General features: G+C 39.0%; 1 protein-coding gene across 1 annotated transcript; it reads right to left on the bottom strand.

Annotated features, from left to right (window-relative positions):
* Positions 1-1,427: 1,427 nt before the first annotated feature.
* On the bottom strand, positions 1,428-10,730 carry LOC138623656 (transketolase-like). Its single transcript, XM_069703307.1, has 14 exons — positions 10,489-10,730; positions 8,701-8,818; positions 8,500-8,613; positions 8,300-8,397; positions 7,328-7,519; positions 6,961-7,079; positions 6,593-6,789; positions 6,272-6,436; positions 4,668-4,824; positions 4,056-4,186; positions 3,860-3,943; positions 3,648-3,741; positions 3,200-3,322; positions 1,428-2,532 (listed from the first exon to the last, which is right to left on the bottom strand). The coding sequence occupies exons 1-14, from the start codon at positions 10,593-10,595 to the stop codon at positions 2,345-2,347; spliced, it is 1,887 nt and encodes a 628-aa protein (XP_069559408.1). The 5' UTR covers positions 10,596-10,730; the 3' UTR covers positions 1,428-2,344.
* Between the last annotated feature and the right edge of the window lie 1,684 nt (positions 10,731-12,414).

Raw genomic sequence — 12,414 nt, 5'->3', positions numbered from 1 at the left:
TCTCATCTATCAGCACATATATCTGTTTTTGTTGGGCACATGTTAAATGTATAACACAGAGGCTGTAATTGTTTAGGAGTGTTTTTCTTTCATTTCCAGCCCTCACGGTTCCAATAGTTCTTGCTTTATGTTTGACCATAGTTTTTGAGGTTTTGGGCATGATTTGTGGTAAGCTGAACTTTGTTTCGTTTATCTGACACAAACATTTTGAGAATTTTTTTTTTTTGTTACTGCTGACCTTTTCTATTTTAACCTGTTAGTGTCGTTTTAAAAAATGTTTTCGTTATGCTTGTTCTCAGGAAGGCCAGCCCACACTAGAAGCTGTGAAGGCCGTCCGTATGACAACAGAGGTACTTATTCCTTTATTAAATTAAAATCTCACTTTTTTACAAACTGGTTTTGAATTGGGTTTGTTTTGGCACTTTGTTATTAACTTGATTTTAAATGATGTATACAATTTTTAATTTGTAAAACAGCATATTGATGATTTACTTATGGTGGTGAATACTGTTACAGTAATGTTATCTAATAATAATTCATAGAAGTATGTGGTGAAAAAAGTCATGATAATATGCTTGGCAAGCTACGGTTTCCATTGATATGCACTATATAATAAAACCCTTTTCTGTATGAAAGCTAACATTGTCCTCCAACTCTCTTTAGATATTTACTGGGGACTTTGTTTTGCACTTTTGACTGCCATCGTCAACCTTAATTCATATCACGGTAAAGCAACATGACTTTACAGCATGTGAAGCTGGAAAATATAGTTTTTTGGTGGTTAAATGATGTGCTTTATTTCAGTCTACACGCTGTCTTATGGATGTGGCATTATCATGTTCGCTCTTAGGGGAGCAAAACGGAAATACAGCTCTCTGAGGTAGGTCAGCATTTAAAAGCTGATTTTAATTTTGCACACTGTTCCTCAACGTCTTTAAATGTTTTTGAAGATTAAAGTAATAATCTAAAAAGTTCATATGTCTCTTTTCAACAGGGAGCTGAGAAAGAGACAGAGTGCCTGGTGGTAGAATGAGTTTAAAACCACAGGGCACAGATTTACAAGCAGCGTTTTCTTTGGGATATTATTATAGGGCCAAAGGGCAGACTGGAGTTTGATAAAATGAACTTAATAGTCAAAGATACCAGGAAGTCCTGCATATCACCATGGAAAAAAAGAATATATTATAATATCTTTTATGGTCAGATCTCCAGCTGGTCATCAGAGATGTTAAAACAAAATAAACATTAAATGACATAAATAATGGCAACATGTATCCCTCTTTTATAAAAAAAAAATACTGATATATGCCATCATAATGACGGTTTGTATCATCTCCTTGGACACAGAACAGATGGCTGCATACTGCTTTAACAACACAAAGGCAAAAATAACAAACTATGGCACATCTTCAAAGTCAAATGCAGAGGGCTTTATTACATGAAAGTATGGTACATACAAAATTTCAAGTAACAAATAAAGTGTTTGTTCATAGGTCTCCAAGTCATATGTTACTAGCTACCGATCATAGTCACAATTATAGCCAACTATATCCTCGAACAGCACTGGATGCACCTTCAGTCCTCCACCTTATGTAAAAGAGACTTTCACTGCTGGCATGGTTCAAATGTACAGCTAGAGCACAAATGAACACTGAGGTGTGTTGGTTTATGGTTACTCTCAATAGATAACAAAAAAATAGTGCTGAAGAGAAATGATTTTTGGGACCACAAAAATGTAAATTGTTTGTGAACTGTGCTATTGCATGACTGCTCTTTATGACCTGCTTACATTTGTTTGATTTTTTTTTCCCCACTACCTTCTACAAACAACAACTCACTTAGCTTCTTTCTGACACTGTTGTCATGAGAAACACCTACTTTAAAACTATGCCCCACCCAGTTTTACGAGCTACATCAGAACAATATCAAAACCATTTTCAGTTGAATGAAGTTAATCAAAGAGCATTTAAAAAACACGAGAGCATCACACAGTAGTCATGTTGAACATGTAATATTGGATTGTTTTGTACGGTGAGCATCCACTAATGACAAAGTCAGTTATGGCCACATTTTTATGACTGAACAGGATCCATGGAGTTTTATGAGTGAGGATATGTGTGTCTCTGTTTTTGTGAATGAGGTGATGAATGCACAAAAGGAAAGGAAATGTGGAACTCTACTTCAAAGTGTACGGCACAAAATCACACTACTTTAGTACACAGTTTGGGGTATTCACAGTGAATGAATATAAAGAGCTGGGTGTCATGTGAATCAAAAACATACTTGACTGCTTATCCTCATCTGTAGGGGTGTAATCAGATAGATGGGTGGGGCAGGGAGAAAGTTACTTGGCATTGGTAGAGCTGCTGAGCATCTTGCGGATGGCCTGGGTGATGGCATCACGGTCGATGCCATAGATTTTGAGCAGCTCATGAGGTTTGCCACTGCGGGGAATGTGGGACACGGCCAGTCGGTGCAGATTGAAGCCAGACTCATTGACCATTGTCGAGGACACCGCCTCCCCAAGACCACCTGTGCAACCACAGTTTATCACATGAAAAAGATGAAAAGGAAAGAAGGATGATGGGTAACCAATCACCTTAAGAATTCTATTAGACAAACATTTTTTTTTTTACCTTTTTACACACAACACATAAATATATAAGTACAAGAAAACATTACAAGTGATTGTGAAAAATATCGCCTTGACCACTGAACAACAACTGGTCCAGATGTAAAATGTATGATACACAATATCAGACGGATTACAGTTGCTGAATTTCCTTTGTCCAGTCTAGTCCCTGCCATCGCCCATCCCCTTTCTCTTATCAGGCACAGGGCATGGCTGTCTGTGCTATCTAGGTCACAGTCAGCCCCATGGGCACATGCTCAGCTAAGGAAGTCTGACAGCTCTCTGCCTCTCTGGCTCTAGCACTTACAAAATGCACCACATTACCAATACCTTGCCTGCAATGAGGACGCACAACAGGCAGCCTCGGCTCAACCAATGAGCAAATGCCACCACATTGCATCTCCATAGCTGAACCAATGGAAACATGCCACGACAACACACCCGAGGATGTGGACCAATGACAGGGTCGAAGCTGCATTATGCTAAGGAGCTTTTTGCTGCTGGGTTGACAGTGGTCATACAATATGCAAAAGCTGAGCAGTATGAACAACCTTTATGAAAACCTACCCTCATAGTAGTGGTCCTCGACAGTGACGATTCGGCCCCTGGTGGCACGTGTGTGGTCGATGATGGTTTTGAAATCCAGTGGTTTGATTGTGAAGGGATCAATGACTCTGACAGAGATCCTCTCTATAAAAATGATTTTCGTAAAGGAATACAATACATAAACATACTTGATATCATTAACAAGGATGTTGTAACTGAGCCTATGATTTCACAGTTTATAGTTCCTGTGGCCAGTATGTTATTGCCAGTATGTTCATATTATTAGTGACAAATTTTCCATGAATTTGTTAAATAATCTGCTCTCTGTCTGTCTGTCTGTCTGTCTGTCTGTCTGTCTGTTTGTCTGTCTTTTAATAATAACTTTAGTAATAACTTTAATCTTAATCTTCTGGATATGTCCTATATAATCATAAATTATGATCAAAATCCATATTTTATTGTACTGTACCTTTCTTTAAATGTTCAGCTGCAGCAAGGGCCTCATGCAAAGTCACTCCTGCTGCCACCACAGTCACCTGGTCCTCTTTGCTCTGGTACACCACCTGCCAAAGAGAATGGTATCCTCTGTTTTAAATTCACGTTTCCGTTGTGTTTTATTCTGCAATAATTTCCTATTTTCTTAATGCACCCTACTGTCTGTAAGCAGAAAGAACCTCTCACCTTTGCCTGTCCAACATGGAAGTCCTCATTGCTGTTATAGATGACGGCACTGTCTTGGCGGCTGGTTCGGATGTAACAAACACCCTTAATGATCAGGAAAATGACAAAAGCATTAACAAAATGACACTTTTGTAACAGATAAATATTCCTCTGATCCTTTGGGAAAGCCATAACTCTGCAGTTGTGTTTTAAATACCTTTGTGGTAGCAGCCAGCTCCACAGCCTTCTCTGTAGACACACCGTCACTGGGATAGAAAATGGTTGCTGTGGGAAGGGCCCTGAACATAGCCATGTCCTCTAGACCCATCAGAGAAGGGCCTTCCTCCCCTGTAACATGCACATTTATAGTTGACTTATACATCCAACCTTGAGGAGATCCTCCAACGTTATCAACTTAGGTGAGCTGATGCATGCAGATGCATGGACATAAAGCTAGACTGCATGCAGTGTACCTGCACTAACAGAGGGACACTTGGTTCCCTGCTGACAGCTTCCAGGGTTGACACGAAGGGAGAAAAAGGGGAGGATTGAGTAATAGCTGGAACACCAAGGGGGGTAAGTTGTAAGGGGGAAAAAATCAGCATTAGAGGGAAAGAGAGACGAAAGGGTTGCAGCAACTGCATACTCACAAACATACACAGATTCCTTATGTACATTGACATACATTTATTAGGGATACTGTGAATTTAGTGTGAGAAACCAGGTGCTGTGAAGTGCTTGGATTCTGTGTGATGGAATAAAGGTGAGGGTTTGGTGAGAAGTGTAAAGAGGGTTGTGGTGCTTGGCTCATTAGCAGCAGTCTACTAACCAGTGGACAGACCGCAGTGGGAGCCACACAGGTTGATGTTGCTCTCTGAGATGGCTGCCATGCGAAGCTGGTCAAAGGCCCGAGTGAAAAAGGAAGCAAGAGTAGACGCGAATACAACGTTCCTCTCACGAGCAGCACATCCCATGGCAACACTGACCTGGGAAAGAAAATGATTGTTTTTTCGTAACAAAAAGAAAGAAAGCTCAAAACATATCTCTTTACTTTGGCTCTTTATTTTAGCTACTCTTGAAGCTCTCTTGCACTTGCCCGCACTTGAACTACCGCACCTTTAAAATGCATATTACTTTATTGCTTTATTTTATATTTTAACTCTATTGTGTCTAATATTATGCATTTTATCTGTTCTCATTCATCAAATTTTTTCTTGTCTTCTATATTTTTAAATGTTCCTTTATATCTGTTTTTATGTGAAACACTGCATGTAATTTTCTAGCTGTAAAGCACTTTGAGCAGCATTTCTTGTATGAAAGGTTCTATACAAATAATTTGTTATTATAATATTATTAGTAGTAGTATCTACACAAGCGCTCAAGAGGATTAACCTTCCTGTGAGAAATTAAACAGACACAGGTCACACGAACGTGATCGCAAAGAGATCCCCCAGAGGGTCAAATATCTGCAGCAGAAACCATATTTGAAAGCCTCTTTGAACCAAAGACCACTTTAAGTCAAGAGTCAGTGAGAGGAGCTCTCCATAAACCTCTGGAGCTTATTTTACCATATGGGTAGAATCAGTAGCATACCTCCTCATACAAATAATTTCCTCTGTCCTGTCTTTGTAACTCTCCACAGTCCCACAACTCCCTTGCTTTATCCAATCTGGATATCTGATGTTAGATACATTCTTACTGATGCGATAAAAAAAAAACACACTCCTTGTCTATAAACAATAAAACTAAATTCAACAACAAATCAAATGTTAGATGTTATAGTGTCAGTCTCCTAACTCCATATTTTTGTCAAATTTCTATCAGCTGCAGTTGTTGCACCCTTCAACTTTTGACTTTTCTCATGCATTCAGCCAGATGGCCCCACCCTCTGCACTGATTAATATTTTACTTATGAATTCACTTGTCATGACTGCTTATCATCACACACATGCCTGACCTACATCTGAGCTGGCTGCTGCTGGAACCATGACAGGACAAGGAATTAGCGTCTGATTGCCTCTCTCCACATTAAGTTCACATAGAATAATGACAAAGGAGACAAAGGAAAGGTGTTTTCTAACCAGCAACTGCCACAATAAATATAAAGAGCAACAACGGCTGTGCCCTTGCCCATCCTTACATTACGCATAGACAAGCTATGCATAATTTAATACCACAAGCTCAGGCTCACAGCTGTGACATGTAAGGTTGTGCTCGAGAGCAGTCAGAGTTAATTAAGAGCAATTTACTCAAAGAAATCACTCCTGTGAAATGTGTTTTTAAGTAAAAAAGTAAAAAAACAAAAGAAAACATTGAGCGCATTAGACTAAAAAATACCATAGGTAGAAAATATACGGCTTTGTTGATACATATTTGTCATGTAAGAATAAATTGTTAAAAGGCTTATATCTGGAGAGTCATCAGGGATCATACCATATTCTGCTGAGCAATGTAGCACTCAACAAAGCGGTTGGGATGCTCATTCTTAAAGATCTCTGAGTAGGTGAGGTTGTTGGTGTCACCATCAAGGGCCACAACACGTTCATTGTAGCGGCCCAACTTGGCCAAAGCCATTCCATACGCCTTCCGTGTGGCAATCTATAAAGAAAGAGCCAAATCAAAAATTGTCTGTAAATCTTAGTCTAAATAGCATTTATTTATTTGCACCAGTGGAGTGTTTACACAAGAGTATTTAAGCTTAAAGGATAAGGATATAATGTACATAAGGTCTTTGTTTGGATACAGGTGACCAACCTTTTCTCCAGCCTTGTAGTTGGGTGCACTCGGCATCCTGATGTTTCTCAGACTGACAGGTGGGGAGTCCTCGACGGGGGAAGGTGGGTACAGGTGTTTGCTGCTGTTCATGATACGGCTCTGCAGATCCTTCATAACCACCTCAGACATGTCTTTGGGCAGAGTTTTGGCATGCCAACCCAGCTTATCCTCCGCAGCTGCAACCACACAAACGTGACATTACATTAAGAGATGTAAACATTGTTTATGGTGGTAAATGGGTTACCACTCAGACGGGAAAGCTGATGCAGTGTCATTTTGCATATAATTTGTTCAACAGCAATGGCAGTGCTTTTTCAGATCGGGAGTGAAGAATGAAAAACAATTACCTGGAATGCCTTTGCCCTTGATGGTTTTCGCAATAATGGCAGTGGGTTGATGGCGTGGCTGGCTCAAAGCCTTGCAAAGCTCTTCCACGCTGTGCCCGTCTACAATGATGGCATGCCAGCTATGTACACACACACACACACACACACACACACACACACACACACACACACACACACACACACACACACACACACACACACACACACACACACACACACACACACACACACACACACACACACACATTAGATATGTTAGATAATATGGACACAGCAGGAAAGTATCCAGTAAATGTAATCCCCAACCACATATACCACACTGACACCAGCCTCTATGTCAGTATCAATTTTCAAGATGCACTGTTACCCGAAAGCTTCACAGCGCTTCTGATATTTCTCTACGTGATGCTGCAGGGGTGCAGGGTCACTTTGGCCTAGACGGTTGATGTCCATGATGGCCACCAGGTTGTCAAGCTGGTAGTAGGAAGCGAATGACAAGGCCTCCCAGACAGCACCCTCTGACATCTCGCCATCCCCTAGCAGGCAGTACACGCGGTAACTGAGGTAAAGAAGAAGACAAGATTATACGATTAGTGCGTATCTCTCTCTGTTGATATCTGTGTGTGTGTGTGTGTGTGTATATTTGGATGAGGGTGGGGTGTTGTGCTTGCGAGAGGAAGCATATCTCAGTCAGACTGATTCTCTTTCTATTGTCTGACAGTTATGTTGATAGTCAGCTGTGACATGATAAAAGCTTCTCGAGGCCTCTCAAGATGTGGATTCACACCTGCTTCTAACACAAATCACCCATAAGACCCAAGCAGAAACATTTAAAGAGGACAAACATTTTTTTTTTATTATTGTTATTTAGTTATTGATTTGTCTCAAATATTACCAGATGAGATGAAACCAAAAAAGCCAAATTAAATCACGTTTTGATAATTATTTAAAAAAATAGATTTAAAAAAAATACATGACTGAAAGCACAATATCCAAATTTGATTCTGACATGAAATCTGCTCAGATGGTAAAAATAACTGAGATCTGACTGCTGCGGCTGTGATTATTAGAGCAGAAGAATTGTGAGAGTAGAGCATGTAGCTGCAGTACACACCCACAGAAAAGTGAAAAATCCAAATCAAAAGACACTAAAAGGATGCAGAATGCAAACCTAGAATTTAAAGACACCCAAAAAAATGTATCAGGACTCCAAAATATTGTGAATATTTGTGTTGTACACCAGATAAAAAACAGTCAATTTTAAGCATTTTAAGAGATTTAAATCTGCAGACAAAATGGATTAAGAGTTTGAGTGACGTGCACATTTGTGCGGGATTACCTAGATTTGTCAAAATATTTCCCAGTGTAAGCCATTCCACAGGCCACACCAAGACCCTGCCCCAAAGATCCTGTAGCTATATCCACAAACTGCTGTTTCTGAAATGCACAAATCACATGAATAAAACATTATTCGGGGACAGAATGGTTGTTGATTTACTGTTTGATTCCTAAAATGTGTTATAGTATGTGACAGTTTACTGGGGTTGGGTGGCCCTCTAGGGTAGAGTCAACCTGGCACAGACTCAGCAGCTCGCTTTCCTTTAGGAAACCTGTTTCAACCCACATGGAGTACAAGGCAGGAGCAGCATGACCCTAAAAGACAAAAGAAAAGAAAAATCACAATTCAAAATGTCATTTAAATACACAAACTCATGCCCAGATGTCCAGACTGATTCCCACCTTGGACAGGATGAAGCGGTCGCTGTTGAAGTTCCTTGGGTCGTCAGGACGGTACTTCATAGTGTGGAAGAAAAGCACAGACATGATCTCTGCCACACTGCAGCATGATGTGGGGTGTCTGCACAAAATAGGAGAGGACGCTGTCACCCACGACTACATATTCACACAGAAATGTATACTAGAAACAAAGACACACACAGACTTCTTTAACTTGACCATGTTTCTTATTGGGAGCATATTGTGAAGAGGTTCCAATGAAAAGTACTACACTAAAAGTGATGTTACTGTTTCATTATTATATAGTGTCATTGCATATTTTTTTGTATAGATGCAGGTCAGGTAATCATTCTGTGAATTTATCCAGAAAAAAAAAAAATCCAGTAATTTTTAAACAGCACATGTACTGTAAGTCCTTAGCAGTAGTATAAAAAGAAGTGACAGTCTTTATGATTTCTATATGGCACAGTGCAGACCGATCAAAAAAGGCAGTTGAACTGTTGGAAATGAATTCACAAAATCTGTAAGAAGACCCTTTGTTAAACTATAAAGACAACCACAGAGGGCACCAGCAACTGCAAGTACACTTCCTACATTCAGAAAGTCGATTGTAAATGCTATCATATCATCAAAATGAGAACAATTATGGCATTAAAACAATCATTTCAGAGAGACATTGTGTTGAAAGACTAACTAACTTCCATCACCAAGTACTCGCTGGAGTCAGTGGCTCATTACTGACGTTTCCCACATGTAAAAGTAGCCTTTTGGGGTTATTGAGTTAGTTATAAACATTCATAAGGTTTATAACATTTTAGGTCAAGCAACATTGTTTGAAATATTTTTAGTGTTTAGTGCTTTCTGTTCCTATCTCTGTTTGATGGTAGATTTGTTCAAAGAGGATTGAAACTCCTACATGTATATTCCGTTCATTTTTCAAATATCAAAAAGATTTTGGGTTTGACAAACAAATGAAATTCTAAAAAAAATCATAATCAGAGATATTTAATTCACAAACTGGGTGCTTTGTTAACACATATGCACTATCGGCTTATATTCAAGATTTCAGCTTATCATTAAAATCGTAGAATCCCTTTCCCATTGAAAACGATTGTTACGATTGCAACAACCACGCAAACCTCAGTCTCTTGCAACACACCACTCACCCACCATATGGCAGTCTATTGTGTCCAAAGCTGCACTGAGAAATATTGTCAGAAGTCACAGACAATATTTACCCGGTAATGTAATATGAGATTTTATAGTAACCAAAATGCACCAAAGACCATATGCATTTTTCAGGAATTCCCCAGAATATGAAAATCCAATCATTTCAGAAGATTAAATTAATCACTTTATATGTCAGCTGTGATTAAAGTGTTCCACAGTTATTCATGTTAAGTACTTTGCACTCAAAAGTATAATTTTTTGTGCTGCATGGTGTGTATTTAAAAATATTTCTGTAAAGCAGAAGGTTATAGAAATATGCATAGTGTAGACTATTCCTTTCATTCAGTTAAATGATAAAAGAGTCAGAGCAACAATTAAAAAAAATTATCAAGAAAATGTTGATGTTTAAGTCATTCAATGGCTCAAAGGAGGAGCACAAAGGCAGGACATGTTGTTCCTTTGGCCCTTCACTTGCATCTGCGTGTGTGCATAGTTCAATGGGTGTAGCTCATCTGTGCATGATGCAAAGAAATATTAAGTTCACCATTGTTAATGTTTTATATACACTGCTTTCACATGCGTAAACTAGAGCTCATGTGAGAATTAGAGGTGGAAACTCACCCGCTGCCAGCTGCAGTCGTTGCCTTGATGGAGTTGATTCGGAGGCGGTTGGCGATGTTCCTCAGCACCTGCACGGTCTGCTGGTCAGGCTTGTGGTAATCCTCCATGAAGGCAAAATGTTAGGTTCTACAGCACAAGAAAAGTGGACCAACAACAATCCTCTGTTGAGTTTGTGTGTTTTGAATGTGTGTGTGGAAGAGAGGGTTGCAAAGAGCAGCACCTGTATGTGTGTCTGTGTGTGTGTGTGTGTGAGTGATAGAGGCAGAGAGAAAGAGAGAAAGAATGGAGGAGATGCTGGATATATCCTGGCTGGCATGCAGACACATAGATGCACAAGAACATAAGAACACACACACACACACAGAGGAGGGGGAACCCGGTGACGTGGGTTGGGTGTTGTTGCTAAAATATAATAACAGTCATCCCATTGGCTACTGTGAGGCTGGGATGTTGAAATTTTTTTCACAGTTATGTATATATATGTGTGTGTGTGTGTGTGTGTGTGTGTGTGTGTGTGTGTGTGTGTGTGTGTGTGTGTGTGTGTGTGTGTGTGTGTGTGTGTGTGTGTGTGTGTGTGTGCGCGTGTGTTTGTGTGTGTGTGTGTGTGCAAGTGGTGTCTGGATAACTGGGGGGAGGGTTGGTCATTTGAAGCACTTCACCCTGATTTCCTGTGGCTTTACTGCCCAAACTAATAATTCAAATGCGATGGATGATTGTTCTTTGTTATTGACTTATACCAAACACCCTATTCGGATGGCTAAAGCCCATGTTTGGACAGGCCCTAATCTGTTTTTATTAGAAATTGAGCAAGTAAGAAAAAGGATAATGTGAGTGACAAAGAGAGAATTAAAAAAAAATTTAAAAAAAAGAGGAAGAAAAACAGGGAAAAAGAATAAAGAGAGAATGTGAGATAAAAGAAGAGTTCGATTTTTTTTTTTTAAAGCTTCTTATTTGCAAAATAAATACCTGCTAAATAGGACAGAAAAACTAAATATAAGCTGTCCAAATTCTTCCCATCATTAATTATGCAATTATAGTGAACTGTAAAGGCTGTTACCCTTGTGTTCAAAATCATTTCAGCCCCTAAAGTAAAGTGCATGAGAGAACAAAAGAAACAGTGAAAAAGTCATAAATTGTCTTCAGTATTGGATTTCTTGTAAATATGGTATATAAATGAAGCTGTATAATATGTAATATATATGTTGCAATGTGTTTATAGTGTAGAAATGTGAAAGTGAGTTTTATCTTTTCTTATATTTTGAATTAATACACTTTCACTGTAAACTTTGCAGTTATTACCCCACTGTGATAATAATGACCATGCCAATAAAGCAAATTGGTATTTGAATTTGAGAAGAGAAAGAAAAAGAAAACCGTTTTTTTGGTGGCGGTGGTGGAAACTCCTAAGGTGGAGATTTATTCGAGAAAAGGTCAGAGCTCAGCATCAACTGCTCAGTGAGCTTAATGACAGACTGAGAACACTTTGTTCTTTCCTCTAAGTTAGTCTGCAACCGACCTCATGGACCTGATATACAAGCCTGGGCCTCTCTACTCAGAGTTAATTCTGAATTACCCGGAGGGTAAAATAGTTATAGTGCACTGAAGCACTTATAGTCTCTTAACTTTGAGAGCTGCTTGCCTTGAAAATCATATTCAAATATCTGAAACTCTTTTTTTTTTGTCCAAAATTGAAAAATAACTGTGTAAACAATTTGAAATAGCATTTATAACTGTACAGATACACGATAATGACATCATACTCCACCAAATATGCAGTACATATGTATCCTTTTATATCATTTATCATTTCATTGTATATTGTATGAAATCAAATGTGAATGCCAAATCCAAAATCAAAGGTCTTGCACACAATGTCTGCAAATTTTGCAAAAGGAAGTTGCAATTATCATATAAATTATTCGACGA

Source organism: Brachyistius frenatus, unplaced genomic scaffold (assembly GCF_029030835.1).
Source record: "Brachyistius frenatus isolate BFR_SWC_R1_liver_20210118 unplaced genomic scaffold, ASM2903083v1 Contig_45, whole genome shotgun sequence".
NCBI classification, from domain to species: Eukaryota; Metazoa; Chordata; class Actinopteri; family Embiotocidae; genus Brachyistius; species Brachyistius frenatus.
Note: the sequence above shows the minus strand (reverse complement) of the source record. Positions and strands in the feature narration are given on the sequence as shown.

Coding starts and splice junctions, on each gene's coding strand:
- LOC138623656 (XM_069703307.1), bottom strand. CDS start 10,595: ATGGAGGATTACCACAAGCCTGACCAGCAGACCGTGCAGGTGCTGAGG. Junction 6,790..6,960: donor CAAGGGCAAAGGCATTCCAG/GTAATTGTTTTT, acceptor GTGTGGTTGCAG/CTGCGGAGGATAAGCTGGGT. Junction 4,825..6,271: donor ACATTGCTCAGCAGAATATG/GTATGATCCCTG, acceptor TTTCTTTCCCAG/GTCAGTGTTGCCATGGGATG.